This window comes from Manihot esculenta, chromosome 6 (assembly GCF_001659605.2).
Source record: "Manihot esculenta cultivar AM560-2 chromosome 6, M.esculenta_v8, whole genome shotgun sequence".
Lineage (NCBI taxonomy): Eukaryota > Viridiplantae > Streptophyta > Magnoliopsida > Malpighiales > Euphorbiaceae > Manihot > Manihot esculenta.
In genome coordinates this window covers 4,125,455-4,147,526 of record NC_035166.2, presented here as the reverse complement: position 1 = coordinate 4,147,526, position 22,072 = coordinate 4,125,455, and the positions used below count along the sequence as shown (strand labels likewise).

The following is a 22,072-nucleotide window of genomic DNA, read 5'->3' as shown; positions in this document are numbered from 1 at the left end:
TCAAAAGTAATTCTAGCCACCATCTACCTCCTATTATAATATAAAAATATACATATTAATAATATAAAAATAAATATCAAAATACAGAGATAAGATCAAAAGAATACATAAAAATAAAAATTGGCCCTAATAAAAAGGCATATTTGATTATGACAAATTTTGATAATGAAAAATAAAATTATAGAAAAAATATCAAACTAACCCATAAAATTCTAAAATTTTACAAAGACAAAAATAATCAAGCAAAAAGGATGTATAAATCGTGAGTTATAGCCATTGAAAGTTGCATGTTTTAGATTTTGATAGATTCTGGATATTGATATTATATGTGATATGAAACTATTTTAGAGACCTGAAATTGAAAGACAAATAGAATAAAGATTTCTTTAACTTCTCAATGCTGATTTTAGACTGAATAATCATCAGATTTGGTGATTAGAAGGTTAAATTATGAGTCCTCAAAGTCGTGCCACATACTAAAATAGTTTAGTGTGACCTGATTGTCTTATTAAAATTAAAAAAAAAATTATAACTAATTCAAAAAACTCTAATTAAGATAAATAATGTATGAAAATAATACAGAATTTCATAAAGAACAATATAAAAATATTTTGGGAGTCCAAGTCGCTTTTATTCTAATAGAACCGATTACTTTAACTATTCACACACAAAATTATGTTATCCTCAAAATTCATATTAAGAACAATATGGGAAGCGAAATACATATTAGGGTTAAATAAATAATGTGTAAAAAAAATCTTATAATATGGTAAATTTTCTTGAAAGCTTTTATCTTGATTTGATCAAAGAAATTATGCTTAGAAATTCTTTTTTTGATTTTTGATTCTTAATAATTGAATAATAGAGAATTCAAACAAAGAAACAGACATCCACAAATAAAGGGGATAGTGTAATCAACGAGTCGGAAGCGAGTTACTTTCAGGAGGTGCTTAGGGATTCTTAATGTGTTAGCTTGAGATACTTGTTAAATCTAATGTACTTACCTAGATGAAATGGACTTCTAAAAACTAAAAGTATAATTTATTAGGTCAATATAAGAATATTGAAAGTTTTAAAACTAAATTGAAATGTGGTAAAGAGTTTAGTAGGTTAAAGTGTGAATATAGAAAGTTTAAAGGCAAAATTCAATTTATGTCCTTCATTTTGCCACCTCTTCAATTTTACCCTCCATGTGTCACCTAAATAGACATAAGAAAAGTGACAAAGCAAAAGAAAAATGGATTGTATTCTTCCTTTTATGTCCAAACATTGCTCCATGAATAACAAAATGTCGTGTTTTTCTTTCTTCCATAAAATCCAAGCCATTTTCACAACCAAATCCACTCCTCTCTTCAGCCAAAGCTTATCCTTACACCAAGATCAAGAAATTCAGCCATATAATTGAAAGATTTGAAGAAAGAAAGATTAGAGTTTCATAGCCAAAGCTTATCCTTACACCAAGAGCAAGAAATTCAGCCATATAATTGAAAGATTTGAAGAAGGAAAGGTTATAGTTTCATATGCACCAAACTTGAAAATCAAATGTGAGCATAGAAATATGTAGAAAATAACATCCTATCACTCTTTTATGCATGAATTTGAATTATAAAGTTTTAATGTTTAAGTTATTCAATCTTTCCCTAAGATACATATTAACCTAGATAAAGGAACATCAAATGGAAAAAAGATAGCTAGATAATAGAAGTGGAAAGGAAAGGGAATTTAAAGAAAGGTTTGGTTAATGCTTTGTTTTCTAATTTATTTTGATTTTCTATGATTAAGTTCAATGGGAGTTTGGTTTTAATTGCTGAAATTTTTTTCCTTTAAATATGTAAAAATGTTAAATGTAAGCTGAATTGGTGATTGAAGGTTTAAGTAAGATTAATAAATATGGAAGTGAGAAATTAAACTTGGCAAGCTAAGATTTTGCATGAGCAGTATGGGTCCCTAAAACCATAACATGAGGGGTAGTAATCCCAATGAAGTGAAATTAACTCCAAATGAAAGGTAAGATGTAATTTTAAAACTTTCATGAAGGGACTAAATTGTGATTCAGAACTTAAGTTATTGAAAAATTTAAATATATTTAAAATTGAAGCAAAGCAAGTTCATATGAAACAGTCTGTAGTGACTAGGACATTACTTATTTAATTCTTACTAAAATGACGTAATAGCAATGCCAAATTAACCTTGAGAAATAAGGCTAAAACTTTGTTCGAGAGTACAACACTTAATTCTATATGAAAATGTGTGCACAACTTAAGATTTGTAGGATTAGAAAATTGGTAACCTGAAATGGTTTGGTATTAATAATTTTGAGCAGCTTGCAAATAAAAATTCATAACTTGAGTTAGAATGATCATATTTGCATGAATCACATCTTGTTGAAAAGATAAGACATAAATACACATTTTTTTATGCATATATCTAAGTTTAATTGTATTAATACAAAAATGGACAAAATGTAGTCCCTTTTGAATTATAATATATAAAAGTTAACATGCTTACTTAACCTACCACGCACGTGCTTGCTTGATAATCAAACTTGATTTTATGTAACTTTGACACTATTCTTGAGTTAAAAGCTTAAATTTATTATCTTTTATAAGAAGCATGAGCCGTTGAGCCCCACAACACTGGGCCTAACTGCCCAAGTTGAAGCAGGATCATGTCTATCCATTTTGCCCAAAAAAATGCATTACTGAGACTTGCCCAATAAACTAATGAATATCCTTCAATGTAATTTAAGATTTATTTTGTATATTTTTTTTTAATAATTGGGTAAGAGATGTATATTATTTGACCAATCGAGCTCTACCTGTACGTTAACTTATTTTAATGATTTAATGACAGTTGATGGAAGGAATACAAGAGATTGAGATGCCGCCTAATAGGGAAAAAATGCTAATTAGTTACTATTTGTTTGTTGTTCAATTATTATTGTTTGTTGCTCTATGTAGAATTGTATACATAAAGTTACACATCCACTAGTATCGTGTAAAACTCGAGCATCACTTGTTATTTCCATCAATTAATTAATTAAAGATTTTTTTTTTCTTTCAATGTAGATTTTATTAAATATTAAATTTCAATACATAAATAAGAGCCAATTACAAATTAGATCCTAATCAAACACTATCGATTAACCAGACCTTAGAAATAAAGTCTAAAATCTGTAAAGTTAATTAACCTAGACAGCAAAAGACAACTAATCAAGTGATTTAGGATTTCTAAACATTATTGAATATGATGGGATTATATGGATTCAAGCCATATATATTTATTTTCTATTAAGAATACTAAAATTTTATATATATTTATTTTTATAAATATAAAAATTTGTATGTGACTGTTTGAAACTATTACTACTGAAATTTAATTTTCTTTACTCTAACTCCTCTTGCTGAAAAGTTAGCTCATGGGATTGAGTATATAGACAAGTTAGCATCATCAATTATTAATTTGTGATTTTCTAGAAAAATTATCTATAAAGAAAACAATAGTAAATTAGTCAATATGTTGGATTAGATGTCGAAGGTGTTGGAGCAACAATTGATGAGAATGAGTTGTTCATTCAAGTAGTAAGTGGGTGGCAAGGAAGCCGAGTTTATGGGTTAGGCAATGATGCCTCATCTACCTACTCCCAATCAAGACCAGGGGTATGTCAACATTCCAATCACCAGAGTGGAAGAGAAGTATAATAATTTGTAAAAGATTGTGGAGAACCAAAATTACATGCCAGCTAAAATGCATGAAGAATTATGGGCAACAAAGATGGGACAACATGCTTCTTCATTGGTTTCGCCATCATGTGATGTCCATTCAGCCCATAGGTCATCAGACATTTCATGTATGGGATAGAAAGTGACTGCTTTCTAGTTAACTTGATATATTCTATGTTATGGAATTTGTTATTACATTGTTTTACTTTTTAAATCCTTAAACTTCTTGACTTTATTTGAATATGTTACCTATTTTTAGTATTTATACTTAATGAGTTGGACTATATTAGTGTTTTTAGTATTTTAGGTTGCAAAAATATAGATTGAAATATATAAGTTCATATTGTTATTACAATAGGTTTATAAATATATTAGAAAAGAAGAGACAAATTCACCTCAAAGCAGACAATCAACAACTAATCAGTGACTAATCAGCAATGAATATGTGATCAATTAGCCATTAAATGATAAAAAACATCCCAAACAATAAAAATCAGCTCCAATTTAACTATCAATTAGCGACTAAATGATAACCAAATAGCGATTATTTAGTGATCAATTTACCTATCAAGTCGCAACGAATTTGCAACCAATCTGTGACCATAGCATAACGACAAATGTGTGACTACATCAGCGATCAAATTTCTATATCCCAACCTATGTTGGCGCCTAAATATCGACCAATATTTAGTCACTAAACGGTCTCTACTTTAGAGATCAAAACTCAAATAGTCACTATATATTAGAGACTGGCTGAACACCCGCCGTCGTGATTGGTCGCTATTTCGCAGATTTTTTGTAATGTTGACTTCATTTGAGCTAAGATATTTTTCAACTTGCTGCTTCTCCCAGTTTCAAAAAGAATTTTCATCCATAGCCACATATTGATTGATAACAACCCTCTCCTCCTTAATATTGTAGCTTCAATAGGATTGGGTAAAGTATCCTAAAAATATATCAATTTCAGAGTTGGGTTCCCACTTGCTTCTTTTGATAGATGAAACATAAATATAACAACACGAGCCAAAGATTTTCATATAAGCAACTGAAGGCTTGACACCATCCCAAACTTCATTGGGAGTTGCTCGTTTAAGAGCAGCAGTTAGTAGTCAATTTTGCAAATAAGCTGATATATGAGCAGCTTCGACCCAAAATAAATTAGGAAGCTTCTTTTCAGCTAGCATGCATCTCACTATCTCCACAACACTTATGTTTTTCCTTTTAGTGACACCATTCTGCTTAGGAGTATAAGCAACTAAAAGTTGATGAGAAATTCCTTCATCATCACAAAACTTCTTAAACTCCATTGAATTATACTCTATTCCATTGTCTAACCGCAATGCTTTAAGTTTGCATCCAAACTTTGTTTCAACTATCTTTTTAAACATTTTGAATACAATGAATACTTGTGATTTGTGACTTATAAAATAAATCCAAGTCATTCTGGTTAGATCATCAATAAATAATACAAAATATTTATTTTTGCTTAATGATTCATCCTTCATAGGACAACACACATCAGTGTGAACAAGTTTCAATCTCTCCTTAGCTCTCCATGAAAATATTGCACTAGGAAAAGACAATCGATGTTGCTTTCTAATTTGACAATAAGAGCATATACCATTAGATTGTTTTATACTAGGTAATTCCTTTGCTAGGCTTTCTTTATACATCAAAGAAAGAGAGCCATAATTGTAATGTCCAAACCTTTTATGCTATAATTCAGATCCATCAACTTTAGCAAAACTTAACGACTCCTTCCCACCACTTCAACTTATTAGAAAAGTTCTATCAACCATAAGCAATCTAGTAATTAATTTATTTTTCCCATTATAGAAGCAATACCAATTCCTTTAAAATACAAAGCGTAGCCATTCAAAAGCATTTGAGCTACACTAAGCATGTTTTGTATTAAACTTATAATAAATAGCACATTATGAATGAGTTTTGTACCTTGCTTAGTTTGAAGAGCAACATTACATATTCTTTTGAGTTTCGAGAATAACTCCATTACCTAACTTTACCTTTGTCTTGCACACCTTATCAAGCTTAGTAAAAATACTTTTGTCCTTTGATATATGACTCGTACAACTACTATCAATGAACCATACATACTTTCTTGCTATTGTAGGATTTTGAGCAATCATAAACAATATTCACAATCTTTCCTCTTCTTAATCCTCTTAGGTGTAATTAGCTTGTTGCACATCCTTTCCTTGACTTTGATTTTGTTTCTGCCTACAACTTCTCTCAATGTCGTCAAATTTTTTGCAAAAATAGCATTAAATTAGAGCTTTATCTTTGAACCAACTTCCCCTTTCTATCTGAATTTGAAGTCGTATCTATGCCTTTGCGTTTATCACCCTTGTCAATGCTTCCCTTCTTCCCTTATTTCTTGCCTTGCTTCCATTTGTGCCTTACTTGAAAAGAATCTTTAGATATATCTCCTTCCCTTATAATAGGCCTTTGCTCTTGAACTTGCAGGTTGCTCTAAAGTGCAGAAACACTTATAGTTTTAAGGTTATAAGATTCCTCAATTCCAGAAATCTTAGACTCAAACCTCATAGGAAGACTTATCAAGCTCTTTTCTATTACCTTCTCATCTGGAAAATCTTCTCCAAGCAATCTCATTTTATTAAAAACATCAAGAAGCTTAGAGGAGAAATCCTTTACACTGTCCCTTTCATTTATTTTTAAGCCTCCAAATGCCTTTTTAAATTTAAAATTTTGACAGATTTCACCCTAGAATTCCTTCAAATTTTTGTTTGAACTTATTCCATACCTCTTTTGAGAATTCACAAGTCATGATTCTTGTGAAAATTACATCAAACAAAGCCCAACAGAGAGAAGCTAGAGCTTTTGGTTTTTCTGTAACGACCCGAAAATCGGACCGCTACCGGCGCTAGGATCCAGATCGGCTTAAGGCCGCCGGGACCCGTAGCAAGCCTGACATAGAACCTGTAAACCTGTTCAATCCCATACATGATCAACAATCATACATAAAAATTAAAACTTTCCTTTTCATCGTTCCTCATACACCAAACTCAACCTGTGCATGCACTAACATAATCATAAACTTGACCCCTCAGTGGGATCTCATCAATGCCCCAATGGGCGATACATCATAAGTTGAGTTGGTTAAACATAAACATCAATAGACATTACGATCATGTATCAACAAGGGATTACAATACTCATAGGGTCAAGCACAACTATAACCTCAATATACCTCATTACATAACATACTGTGATCTCTTACATTACATCATAGTACAATTGTCATGTCCACAATCTAACTTATTACATAAACATACTTCAAAACTCTGGCTAACCTCCTGGTCTACCCTGTACCTGCACATCTGGGGTTAGGGGAGAGGGGTGAGCTACAAAGCCCAGTGAGCAGAATAGTAAAACATTTAAAACATATGATAACATGAAATGCATCACATCACAGCTAATCACATCAAGGATGAACTTGTCACCAATAGTCCCCTACATGGACCAACTGTGCCAGGGGCGTAGAATGGGCCTCACTGGTCTTTCTCTTACATAACATAACATAACATGGTCCAACTATGCCAGGGGCGTAGAATGGGCCTCACTGGTCTTTCTCTTACATAACATAACATAACATGGTCCAACTGTGCCAGGGGCGTAGAATGGGCCTCACTGGTCTGGTCTTTCTCTTACATAACATAACATAACATGGTCCAACTGTGCCAGGGGCGTAGAATGGGCCTCACTGGTCTTTCTCTTACATAACATAACATAACATGGTCCAACTGTGCCAGGGGCGTAGAATGGGCCTCACTGGTCTTTCTCTTACATAGTGCCAGGGGCGTAGAATGGGCCTCACTGGTCTTCCGTACCGTATAATCGTCATCATAGCATAGGGGGACTAAAGGATCATTCAACATTCATCCACATCATCAACATAATATGCAATGCAACATATTCGTGAGTCTAATGCAAACATCCTATTATATCTCATGGCATTCATGATGCGTGAATCATGCTAAAACTGATTTATTTATTTAAAAGCGTAAGAGTTATTCCACTCACCTCTGGGTAGCTCTGACCAGACACTGGGGCAGCAGACTCACTGCTGGGGTCCTCGGTTCCTCGGGTCCGAACCTACACAGGTGGACTCAAATGAGGGACCAACATACTAGAACATAACTCTAAAAAACATCCCCCAAAAACCCCCTAAAACATCTCAAAACATCCATGCAAAACATGCAAAGAAAGGCTGGACAGGGCACTTTCGGCGGCAGGTTCGGCGGCCGAAAGTCCCTCCAGAGCCGAAAGTCAGGCAGGTTCGGCGGCACCTTCGGCGGCCGAAACTCCCAGACAGAGGCGAAACTCATGCATGTTCGGCGGCACTTTCGGCGGCCGAAACTCCCAGACAGAGACGAAAGTCTCCTTTCGGGGGCAAGCTTCGGTAGCCGAAGGCTGCCTCCACAAGAGGGTTCGGCGGCCGAAAGTCCCTTCGGCTGCCGAACCTGGTTTCTTCCCAAATGGCAGAAACTTGGCTCAAACATGCACAAAAGCCTCAAACTCATACCATCATGCATTTAGCTCAACCAAAACATGCATACAAGCTCCTAGGGGTCTCAAACTACCTTAAACCCCAACTACAACACACATACACAAGCATTTGCAAGCCACATTGTTCATGAACATACATTTGCTCAAAAACTCATACAACCCTAAACATGCCATTCTACCCCGTAAAACAACTTAAAACTTACTTAAAACATACAATGAGCTTAAGATCGGCTCTTACCTCTTGATGATCGAGGGAGAGGCGACCTAAACTCGGAGATCCAAGCAAATGAGCTCCTGAGTTCCCAAAGCTCCAAAACTTGTCTTAAATGCTCAAAACTTGCAAAGTGAGGTGAAAACTCAAGAAAAATGGAGGAGATTTGGAGAAAGAACACAAGATCTGGGGAGAGGGAGGTCGGAAAGCTAGCTGTGGCCGAAAATGGGAGAAAGTTCCCCCATTTCGGCTAAGTGACCCATTTATAGGTGGCTGGCCAGGCCACGTTCGGGGGCCGAAAGTGCTTCCGCATGCATGCCATGTTCGGCGGCCGAACTTGAGTTTCGGCGGCCGAACTTGAGTTTCGGCGGCCGAACCTGGACTTCCCTCACTCATGCTTTCGGGGGCCTAACGTGCCTCCAAAACGCATGCATGTTCGGCGGCCGAACTTGACTTTCGGCGGCCGAACTTGACTTTCGGCGGCCGAACCTGGGTTTTCCTCCAAGGACTTTTCATGCAAAAACTCATTTAATTTTTATCAAAAACATTAAAACATTTCATGAAAACATGGTTTTACCCCTCTAGAGATCTCCGACATCCGAGATTCCACCGGACGGTAGGAATTCCGATACCAGAGTCTAGCCGAGTATTACATTCTCCCCCCCTTAAGAACATTCGTCCCCGAATGTTCCTCAACTAGCACATGCATAGCAAACAACAAAACATACATACATAAACACATAAAGATCTAACCTTAAAAGAGATGGGGATATTGCTGGAGCATGGACTCCCGTGTCTTCCAAGTGCATTCTTCCAAATTGTGGTGGTTCCAAAGGACTTTCACCATCGGGATTTCCTTGTTTCTTAGCTTTCTGATCTGGGTGTCTATGATCCGCACTGGCTGCTCAACATAGGTGAGATCCTTTTGGATCTCCACATCAGGCTCACTAAGAACCTTACCCGGATCTGACACAAATTTCCTCAACATTGAAACATGGAAAACCGGATGGATTCTTGCCATTGAAGCAGGCAAATCTAGCTTGTACGACACATTCCCAATCTTTTGCAAGATTTCAAAGGGTCCGATGTATCGCGGGGCTAGTTTACCTTTCTTCCCAAAGCGAACCACTCCTTTCATTGGAGACACCTTGAGCAATACCAGATCCCCCTCCTGAAACTCTACTTGTCTTCTGCGGATGTCTGCATAACTCTTCTGTCTGCTTGCAGCAGTCTTGATTTTCTCTCTGATTATGGGTACCACCCTGCTGGTGATCTCTACTAGCTCAAGCCTTGCCAAGGCCTTTTCTCCAACTTCCTCCCAGCAAACAGGTGACCTGCACTTCCTCCCATATAAAGCTTCATAGGGAGCCATCCCGATGCTAGCATGATGGCTGTTATTGTAGGCAAACTCCACCAAAGGTAGATGTTGCCTCCAAGAACCGCCAAAGTCCAGCACACACATTCTGAGCATATCCTCGATAGTCTGGATGGTCCTTTCTGACTGTCCATCAGTCTGGGGGTGGAAGGCAGTACTGAAATCCAACCTAGTACCCATGGCATTCTGCAGACTCCGCCAAAACCTGGAGGTGAACTGGGGCCCTCTGTCCGACACTATCGAAACCGGAACCCCATGCAGCCTGACGATCTCATCCACATATACCTGCGCCAACTTGTCCACAGAGTAGCCACTCCTGACAGGGATGAAGTGAGCAGATTTGGTGAGTCTGTCCACAATCACCCATATGGAGTCCAATCTGTTGGACGCTGCCGGTAACCCCACTACAAAGTCCATAGCTATATTCTCCCATTTCCACTCTGGAATAGGTAGCGGGTTAAGCATTCCAGCCGGCTTCTGATGTTCCAGCTTCACCCTCTGACATACTTCGCAGGCGGACACAAACTGTGCCACTTTTTTCTTCATCGCTGGCCACCAATACACCTTCTTCAAATCTTGATACATCTTGGTGGCCCCGGGGTGAATGTTGTATCTTGCATTATGAGCCTCTCTCATAATGTCTCCTTTTAGCCCTATGTCATCTGGTACACACAGTCGACTCCCATAGCGGAGGATCCCCTTACTGTCAAATCTGAACTCACTATCCTTGCCTGACTGAACAGTCCTGGCAATCTTCACTAACTCTGGGTCCTCATGCTGTTTCTGAGCCACCTGCTCCAGAAACACAGGTGTCACTTTCATCTGAGCAACCAAGGCACCTGTACCAGACAACTCCAACTGTAGACCTTCATCAATGAGCTTGTAAAACTCCTTCACCACTGGTCTCCTCTCTGCCGTGATGTGGGATAGACTGCCTAGTGACTTCCGGCTTAGGGTGTCTGCCACGACATTCGCCTTACCCGGATGATACTGAATCTTGCAATCATAGTCACTCAGCAACTCTACCCATCTTCTCTGTCTCAAGTTCAAATCTCTTTGACTCAGGATGTACTGCAGGCTTTTATGATCCGTAAAGATCTCACATTTTACCCCATAGAGGTAGTGCCTCCACATCTTGAGTGCAAAGATTACTGCTGCCATCTCAAGGTCATGTGTGGGGTAATTTAACTCGTGCTTCTTCAGCTGCCTAGAAGCATAAGCAATCACCCTCTCATTCTGCATTAGCACACAATCCAGTCCCACACGGGACGCATCACAAAAGACTGTAAAGTCCTCATCACTAGATGGCAGAGCTAAAACTGGTGTTGAAGTCAACCTCTTCTTAAGCTCTTCAAAACTCTCTTCGCACTGGTCGGTCCACAGAAACTTCTGATTCTTCCTGGTTAGTCTAGTCAGAGGAGCTGCTATTTTCGAGAAGTCCTGAACGAACCTCCTGTAGTAACCTGCCAAACCCAAGAAACTCCTGATCTCCGTCACTGAAGTGGGTCTAGGCCAGTTAGCCACAGTTTCGGTCTTCTTGGGGTCCACCTCTATCCCATTCTCTGACACTACATGCCCCAAGAACGAAATGCTCCTCAGCCAGAACTCACACTTAGAGAACTTGGCATACAAGCCATGTTCCCTCAAGGTCTGCAAGACCAACCGCAGATGATGGGCATGCTCCTCTGCATTCCTGGAATACACTAAGATATCATCTATGAAGACAATAACGTAGTGATCCAGGTACTGGCTAAACACTCTGTTCATGAGATCCATGAATGCTGCAGGGGCGTTGGTTAACCCGAACGGCATTACAAGGAACTCAAAATGCCCATATCTGGTCCTGAAAGCCGTCTTTGGCACATCCTCATCTCTAATCCTCAGCTGATGGTACCCAGATCTCAGATCTATTTTGGAGAAACAACCCGCTCTTGCTAGCTGGTCGAATAGATCGTCGATCCTTGGCAAAGGGTACTTATTCTTGGTAGTGACTTTGTTCAACTGCCTGTAGTCGATACAAAGTCTAAGGGATCCATCCTTCTTTCTCACGAACAAAACTGGTGCACCCCAAGGGGAAGTGCTCGGTCGGATGAAGCCCTTTTCTACCAACTCTTGCAACTGTTCCTTCAGTTCTTTCAATTCTGCTGGCGCCATCCTGTAGGGAGGGATAGAGATCGGTCGGGTTCCAGGCATCAATTCTATCTCGAACTCTATCTCCCTAGCAGGTGGTAAACCTGGTAGCTCGTCTGGAAAGACGTCTAGAAACTCTCTAACCACTGGCACTGAGGCGGGCTCTCTAACCTGACTGTTAAGCTCTCTCACATGAGCCAAATACCCCTGACATCCCTTCCTAAGCAACCTACGAGCCTGAAGAGCTGATATCAGACCTCTAGGTGTACCCCTCCTATCTCCCCTGAAGACAACCTCTGACCCATCCTGACCTCTGAACTTAACTACCTTGTCCCTGCAGTCCAAGGTAGCACCATGGGTAGATAACCAGTCCATCCCTAGAATGACGTCAAAATCTGTCAAATCTAGAACCACAAGGTCGGCGGAAAGGCATCTTCCCTCAACAAAGACTGGACTGCACTGGCAGACTGACTCTGCCACTGATGGATCACACTTGGGTCCACTGACCCAGAGAGGACACTCTAACTCAGAGATCATCAACCCTAACCTCTGGACGGCTCTCGGTGTAACAAAAGAATGAGATGCACCAGGGTCCATCAAGGCATACACATCTGAACAACCAATGACTAAATTACCTGCCACCACGGTGTTAGATGCATCTGCCTCCTGTTGAGTCATCGTGAAGATCCGTGCTGGAGCTGATGGACCTTCACCCCTGAAACCCGCTGAAGAAGAGGCTGCCCCTCTCCCTCTGCCTCTGCCACTGGCCTGCGTCATGGCTGGAGCTGCTGGCTGCGTTACACTGCCTGAAGCTGTCTGCTGGGACTGTGCCATCGGGGCTGCTCTTGGACAATCTCGAGACATATGCCCCTCCTGACCACATCTGTAACAGGCCGTCGTCCCAAACCGACATACTCCCCTGTGTGGCTTACCACACCTTGCACAAACTGCATTATCCGCGCCAGAGCTTGAGCCACTCCCTAGTCCCAGACTGGACTTGACCTTGTTCCAAAACTTATTCTTCTTCGACTTCTTGGTGGTACTGCTCCACCTCTTGCTGTCTGAAGCTGCTGCACTAAAAGAAGAAGAGCTTGGGGTCTTAGAACCAGAAGGCTGTGCCACTGACTGCTTGACTGTCCCTTGAACGATGACACTGGCCTCCATTTTCCGGGCCATATCCACTATGGCATGGAAGCTCTCCCTATCTGCTGACTGGATCAAGGAGGAATATCTGGAGTGGAGTTTCATGATATACCTCCTTGACTTTTTCTGATCCGTGTCAAGGCTTTGTCCTGAAAAAGGCAACAGCTCCAAAAATCTGTCTGTGAACTCCTCTACACCCATCTCATCAGTTTGCCTTAACTGCTCAAACTCAATCATTTTTAGCTCCCTCGAGCTATCGGGGAAAGCCCATCCCGCAAACTCGTTTGCAAACTCTTCCCAAGACATGCTATCCACTTTCGGGTTCACATAATTCTTGAACCATTCTCGTGCCTTCTTGCACTAAAGTGTGAACCCAGCCATCTGAATGGCTCTACTATCATCAGCCCCAATCTCATCTGTGATCACCTTGACCCTCTCCAGATACACAAACGGGTCATCCCCTTTTTCATACTGGGGAGCACCCAACTTCATATAGTCGGTCATCTTGACCTTGCTCCTACTGGCTGAGCTAGGTCTAGGAGGTTGAGTAGTTGGGGCTGTTGGTTCTGTAGGTGGTGGAGGTGGGGCAACATTTTCTGACGTAGGGTTTGGATAGTAAGGTGGGGGTGGATACATTGGGTATTGTGAATACGGTGGGTAGTAGGGTGGGTATGGCATCTGTGTGGGATAAGGGGTGAAGCTAGGGTAATCCGATGTACCTCCCATCGAATACCCGGGATTTTGTGAGAAGTGTGGGTAGTGGGGTGGCTGAACAAATCCCGAGGCCTGAGTGCCTCCTTGGGACTCTCCCATTCCCTCTTCTGACATACTAACTCCTAAACTGCCATCCTTTCTCTGCTCTACATCCATATCATCCCCCATGTCCTCTGATGCTCCTCCCTGAACTGTTCCTCTGACTGATCTGCTTCTACCTAGATCCAAAGACCTTCTAGGGTCCCTTACTGCTCTGTCCCTGTTGGACCTGCTGGACATTGCCCTAGGCAATGTAGGAGGACGGGCGCTCATGCCCTCATCCTCAGGTGGTACTCCAGTCAATCTTGCTGATCGACGAGTTCCTCTCATCCTGTTTTCTGGAAAACAGTACACATCACATAAACATTAGCATCATATGGTTCATGTGGGCACACATGAACCCTCATCACATACATCACATATCATTAATGCACATGCAAATAATCATGGCATTTCACATCATCATGCAAGACAGGACTCCACATCCTATCCTAGTGGATATGATCTTCCTATTGTGCTTGACCTTCTATAACATCTATGAGCCCGACACTCTAGGTCCGACCATATGAACCTAGGGCTCTGATACCATTCTGTAACGACCCGAAAATCGGACCGCTACCGGCACTAGGATCCAGATCGGCTTAAGGCCGCCGGGACCCGTAGCAAGCCTGACATAGAACCTGTAAACCTGTTCAATCCCATACATGATCAACAATCATACATAAAAATTAAAACTTTCCTTTTCATCGTTCCTCATACACCAAACTCAACCTGTGCATGCACTAACATAATCATAAACTTGACCCCTCAGTGGGATCTCATCAATGCCCCAATGGGCGATACATCATAAGTTGAGTTGGTTAAACATAAACATCAATAGACATTACGATCATGTATCAACAAGGGATTACAATACTCATAGGGTCAAGCACAACTATAACCTCAATATACCTCATTACATAACATACTGTGATCTCTTACATTACATCATAGTACAATTGTCATGTCCACAATCTAACTTATTACATAAACATACTTCAAAACTCTGGCTAACCTCCTGGTCTACCCTGTACCTGCACATCTGGGGTTAGGGGAGAGGGGTGAGCTACAAAGCCCAGTGAGCAGAATAGTAAAACATTTAAAACATATGATAACATGAAATGCATCACATCACAGCTAATCACATCAAGGATGAACTTGTCACCAATAGTCCCCTACATGGACCAACTGTGCCAGGGGCGTAGAATGGGCCTCACTGGTCTTTCTCTTACATAACATAACATAACATGGTCCAACTGTGCCAGGGGCGTAGAATGGGCCTCACTGGTCTGGTCTTTCTCTTACATAACATAACATAACATGGTCCAACTGTGCCAGGGGCGTAGAATGGGCCTCACTGGTCTTTCTCTTACATAACATAACATAACATGGTCCAACTGTGCCAGGGGCGTAGAATGGGCCTCACTGGTCTTTCTCTTACATAGTGCCAGGGGCGTAGAATGGGCCTCACTGGTCTTCCGTACCGTATCATCGTCATCATAGCATAGGGGGACTAAAGGATCATTCAACATTCATCCACATCATCAACATAATATGCAATGCAACATATTCGTGAGTCTAATGCAAACATCCTATTATATCTCATGGCATTCATGATGCGTGAATCATGCTAAAACTGATTTATTTATTTAAAAGCGTAAGAGTTATTCCACTCACCTCTGGGTAGCTCTGACCAGACACTGGGGCAGCAGACTCACTGCTGGGGTCCTCGGTTCCTCGGGTCCGAACCTACACAGGTGGACTCAAATGAGGGACCAACATACTAGAACATAACTCTAAAAAACATCCCCCAAAAACCCCCTAAAACATCTCAAAACATCCATGCAAAACATGCAAAGAAAGGCTGGACAGGGCACTTTCGGCGGCAGGTTCGGCGGCCGAAAGTCCCTCCAGAGCCGAAAGTCAGGCAGGTTCGGCGGCACCTTCGGCGGCCGAAACTCCCAGACAGAGGCGAAACTCATGCATGTTCGGCGGCACTTTCGGCGGCCGAAACTCCCAGACAGAGACGAAAGTCTCCTTTCGGGGGCAAGCTTCGGCAGCCGAAGGCTGCCTCCACAAGAGGGTTCGGCGGCCGAAAGTCCCTTCGGCTGCCGAACCTGGTTTCTTCCCAAATGGCAGAAACTTGGCTCAAACATGCACAAAAGCCTCAAACTCATACCATCATGCATTTAGCTCAACCAAAACATGCATACAAGCTCCTAGGGGTCTCAAACTACCTTAAACCCCAACTACAACACACATACACAAGCATTTGCAAGCCACATTGTTCATGAACATACATTTGCTCAAAAACTCATACAACCCTAAACATGCCATTCTACCCCGTAAAACAACTTAAAACTTACTTAAAACATACAATGAGCTTAAGATCGGCTCTTACCTCTTGATGATCGAGAGAGAGGCGACCTAAACTCGGAGATCCAAGCAAATGAGCTCCTGAGTTCCCAAAGCTCCAAAACTTGTCTTAAATGCTCAAAACTTGCAAAGTGAGGTGAAAACTCAAGAAAAATGGAGGAGATTTGGAGAAAGAACACAAGATCTGGGGAGAGGGAGGTCGGAAAGCTAGCTGTGGCCGAAAATGGGAGAAAGTTCCCCCATTTCGGCTAAGTGACCCATTTATAGGTGGCTGGCCAGGCCACGTTCGGGGGCCGAAAGTGCTTCCGCATGCCTGCCATGTTCGGCGGCCGAACCTGGACTTCCCTCACTCATGCTTTCGGGGGCCTAACGTGCCTCCAAAACGCATGCATGTTCGGCGGCCGAACTTGACTTTCGGCGGCCGAACCTGGGTTTTCCTCCAAGGACTTTTCATGCAAAAACTCATTTAATTTTTATCAAAAACATTAAAACATTTCATGAAAACATGGTTTTACCCCTCTAGAGATCTCTGACATCCGAGATTCCACCGGACGGTAGGAATTCCGATACCGGAGTCTAGCCGGGTATTACAATAATTCAGATCCATCAACTTTAGCAAAACTTAACGACTCCTTCCCACCACTTCAACTTATTAGAAAAGTTCTATCAACCATAAGCAATCTAGTAATTAATTTATTTTTCCCATTATAGAAGCAATACCAATTCCTTTAAAATACAAAGCGTAGCCATTCAAAAGCATTTGAGCTACACTAAGCATGTTTTGTATTAAACTTATAATAAATAGCACATTATGAATGAGTTTTGTACCTTGCTTAGTTTGAAGAGCAACATTACATATTCTTTTGAGTTTCGAGAATAACTCCATTACCTAACTTTACCTTTGTCTTGCACACCTTATCAAGCTTAGTAAAAATACTTTTGTCCTTTGATATATGACTCGTACAACTACTATCAATGAACCATACATACTTTCTTGCTATTGTAGGATTTTGAGCAATCATAAACAATATTCACAATCTTTCCTCTTCTTAATCCTCTTAGGTGTAATTAGCTTGTTGCACATCCTTTCCTTGACTTTGATTTTGTTTCTGCCTACAACTTCTCTCAATGTCGTCAAATTTTTTGCAAAAATAGCATTAAATTAGAGCTTTATCTTTGAACCAACTTCCCCTTTCTATCTGAATTTGAAGTCGTATCTATGCCTTTGCGTTTATCACCCTTGTCAATGCTTCCCTTCTTCCCTTATTTCTTGCCTTGCTTCCATTTGTGCCTTACTTGAAAAGAATCTTTAGATATATCTCCTTCCCTTATAATAGGCCTTTGCTCTTGAACTTGCAGGTTGCTCTAAAGTGCAGAAACACTCATAGTTTTAAGGTTATAAGATTCTTCAATTCCAGAAATCTTAGACTCAAACCTCATAGGAAGACTTATCAAGCTCTTTTCTATTACCTTCTCATCTGGAAAATCTTCTCCAAGCAATCTCATTTTATTAAAAACATCAAGAAGCTTAGAGGAGAAATCCTTTACACTGTCCCTTTCATTTATTTTTAAGCCTCCAAATGCCTTTTTAAATTTAAAATTTTGACAGATTTCACCCTAGAATTCCTTCAAATTTTTGTTTGAACTTATTCCATACCTCTTTTGAGAATTCACAAGTCATGATTCTTGTGAAAATTACATCAAACAAAGCCCAACAGAGAGAAGCTAGAGCTTTTGGTTTCTTTGCCTTGCTCTCTTCAAATTCTTTCCTTTGAGTAATAGTGGGATTATTGCCAAGAGGGGCTGGATTATTACCCACTTTAACAACTTCCTACAAGTTTAACGATTGAAGAATGGTCTTCATCTTAATTGAACATATGTGATAAATTTCCCTAGAAAATTGAGGAGAACTTGAACGAATAATGTTGCTTGAAAACATCATGTACTCCTTTAACCCTTGATTGAATAAACTTCAGAGATCCCTTAAGTTTAATGCTCTGATACCAATTGATAGAGTTTGATGGATAAAAACAGATAGAGTATAAATGAAACATGAAGAGAATTGTAGAATTTGCTAGAAAGTCTCTTAAACTTGCATTGATAGAAATTATATTTATATACATAGGAAATTTCATGAGAAAGTATAACATTAATGACAAATATAGAAAACGAAGAACATACTTATAAAATAAAAATAACTTTTAGATATACAATGAAAATTAAAATACTCAAACTTTCTAGAAGAAATCATGGAAAAAAAATCTTAATTTTAAGAATGTATACTTATTTAAATTTATTCAAAATTATTTTAAGAGTTGGCTATAATTGCAAAAAAATAAAATAAAATAAAAGGTTTGAGTAAAATATTGAAAATTTTGGCTATAATTATGATTAAACATAAAGTTTTAGCCTTTTATATCCAATTAGATAAATTATCTTTAAAATTGTCTATAATTATACAAATTTAAGAATCAGAGATTTATCATTAAAAGTTTTGACTAATGATTAAATGTAAAATTTTAGCCTTTTATCATCCGGTAAGCTAAAAACAGAATAGTGAAATTAAACATTAATCTAATTTAAAAATAGGATTCTTAGATAAACCATAATAATTTTTTCAAAATAATACTAAAAAAGGGAAAATATAACCTAAAAATAAGAAAATAATGATAATAATAGAAGAAGTTCTGTTCTAGTTGATGCGGGCACAATCTTTCCTAATTTCACCATGGTTTCCCGTCAAGACGCCAACTCTGCCAAGCTTGGTGATGGCAGCCACAAAAGCATTCTGAAAAGCTGCATTATTTGAAGCAAAGAGTTGGACAGTGGGTCTTGATCTTGGATCAGTAAACAGGATCTGGTCTGAGCTAAACAACCCTTTTCCTTGTACAAGGTTTCCATAGTAGGCATTGTCAAATTTCTGAGGGGTAGTTGGATCCATGTTAATTGCAATTCTTGGATCTACTTTTATAGGACACATTTGCCTTAGCTCAAGTGCATATTGAAGATTGAGTGTCGGGTCAATCCTGTTTCTTGGACTGAAGTTGTAAATTCTCTTGGAGAACCTGCTGCAATGTGAAAACCCAAGTGTATGTGCACCTATAGCAAATATTATTCACACACTGTTGTTAGACACTGAAACAATCCCTTTCTTTTATGAAAAATATTTTAATTATATAAAAATAATATTTTTATATTTTTTAAATTAATTTAATTCAATCGATTTTTTTAATATTTAATCTGCTCTATCTTAAAAAATTAGACTGAAAAGTTTAGGCACCTGATAAAGCGATGATGTCAGTTTGGGTAAGGCCATGTGAAGCAAACATGGAATTGAGGTGGTCTAAGTTGAAGTTAGGACTTGGCAGCTTACGTTGAACACTTGCCTTTGTAGATATTCTCCCATCACGTCTCCCCAATTCTACTGTATAAAAAGGTCCTCCTGCCTAAAAATATTCCACATATTAATTAATATCAATCATGCACATGGAGTAGTTGAACTTTATAATTAATTATTTTTTTATATTAGCAAACTGTTTGTATGTTATTACTTTATAGGATAAGCAATTAATACTAGCCAACGTATGCAAACTTCCATTCCTAAAGGGACAACTTAACATCACAAAATTACAAGGATTTTTTACAAATTAATTTCATCACCAATTAAAATTTATTTATTTTTTTTCTACATTTAATTTTTTTTTAAAATAGAGATAAAAAATTAGAAAATAAAATCTTAAATTTCTCAAATTTACATGCACTTACTTTAATTAATTACTTTGGGTTTTTATTTCGATGATTTATTTTTATAAAAATTTTAAATTGCTAGTGATATAGCCTACTTTTAATTGCAAATTTATATTAGGAAACCTTTTGTCGATTTTCGTTTCATATGTGAAATTCTATCAAAATCTTATGATATATAAGTGATAAATAAAAAATTAGCTAAAGGGTAAATTTACCTCTACATTATAAAAGAAAGATAAAAAAATACTAAATTTTTTATTTAAATTTATCTCGGAATTATTATTAAAAATCAAATAAAATCATAACTCATTAGAATCTAAAAACTTTAATTACATTCTATTTAATCTTATTTGAATATATTTGACATTTTAATAGTGATTTAATTTTTTTTAAGAAAAAAATAAAATTTGATATTTTTTATTATTATTTATAATTTTAGAGAAAATTTAAATTTTTTAATAAAAAAAGAGAGATTTACTATTTAATCCTTAGTTATTGCTATTATTAACAAGTCACTTTCTCTGTTTTTAAAAATTTATTAAAATATTTTTATTTTTTCTCTCGAAATAATCTTGCCATTCTTTTATCCATTAAAAATATATGAGAGATAAAAGAAAAAATTTTTAAAACCTAATTTTTTCCACAAATAAAACTCCTTATTTAGTCTTTAAGTATTGTCATTATTAACAAGTCAGTCTCTATATTTTCAAAAATTTATTAAAACATTCTTATTTTTTTTCAAATCTATTAAAACGTTCTTATCGTTTCTTCCTGTCAAAGAAATAGTCTTTCCTCCTCAATAAAAAAAAAAGAAGAAGAAGATGATGCTGGAGAAGAAAAAGGAAAAAAAAGAAGAAGAAGAAAAAGGAGAAGAAAATGATGATAGTGAAGATGAAAAAAAAAATCGCATCCTTCTCCTCCTTAAAGAAGAAAAAAAAAAGAAAAAGAATCAAAGAAGAAGAGAAAGAATCGAAGGAGGAGGAGGAGAGGAGAAGAGGGGGTAATTTAAACTTTTGCTATATTTTTAACCGTAGAAATAGATGAAAAAACTATTTTATTAACGGAAAGAAGAGATAACGACGTTTTAATATATTTTTGAAAATTTAGAAACTGACTTATTAATAATGGAAATACTCAGGAATTAAAATATAAATCTTTCTAAAAAATAATATGTAAAATTAAGTTAGATGTGCATTTAAATATTTCATATTGAGTTGAATTCAAAACCTTACTATTTAACTTGTAGAATAAAATTAAAAGTAAAAAAATAAAAATAAAACAATGCATACCAAGGCTACAACGTCCCTAGTTGCAAGAGCTAGTATATCAGCACATGAAACTTTATTCCTGCATTGAGGAACACTATCAACGGCAGCCTTTGCCTTGATCACCGTGTCGAACCCATCTCCGGCAAGTGAAAGATTATCCGGGTGATCCTTCTCAGCATTGTTAGTCGGCGAAGCTATCAAAACCGAAGCATCACATCCCTATTTCAACAACAAAAGAAAAAGCTAACAAGTTTTGAGTTCAAACTTTTATTTCTGAACGTCTAATTAAAAAAAGAAAGAGAACTAACCCTCACAAAACAATCGTGGAAGAAGAGCCGAAGAGTTGCAGGGGCAGTCACAAAAGTTTGCTGGAACTTTTGCTGGACTACAGAACGAACTATAGATTCTACGTTAGGACATGTTTGGCTATAGAAGTTCTGTCTAAGTTGAGCAGAAGCAATAGGAAGAAGGAGAGGGAAGAGAAGAAGAAAGGGTAGAACTAGAAAGTTCATTTTGGTTTCCATGAGTCGATTACTTTAAGCTACCTCCACCTTGAAATTTTCTGTGCATAAGTGAGTTTATATAAAGAAATCAAAGAGGACAATAAGGAATTAAAAAAAAGCAAAAATTTATCTGAATTTTATGGGATTAAAGATTAAAAATTTTTTGTACTCACATATTTAGTCTGATAGTATGTCCATCTAAATAAATTTGAGAGATTTCAGATTCTACTCTCCGATTTTTTATTACCATTAAAAAA

At 38.0% G+C, this 22,072-nt stretch overlaps 1 protein-coding gene across 1 annotated transcript; it reads right to left on the bottom strand.

Annotated features, from left to right (window-relative positions):
- Nucleotides 1–18,804: 18,804 nt before the first annotated feature.
- LOC110618143 (peroxidase 16) lies at nt 18,805–21,869 on the bottom strand. Its single transcript, XM_021761210.2, has 4 exons — nt 21,621–21,869; nt 21,334–21,531; nt 19,578–19,743; nt 18,805–19,396 (listed from the first exon to the last, which is right to left on the bottom strand). Exons 1-4 carry the CDS (start codon nt 21,834–21,836, stop codon nt 18,990–18,992), a joined length of 987 nt encoding a protein of 328 aa, XP_021616902.1. The 5' UTR covers nt 21,837–21,869; the 3' UTR covers nt 18,805–18,989.
- Nucleotides 21,870–22,072: the final 203 nt, after the last annotated feature.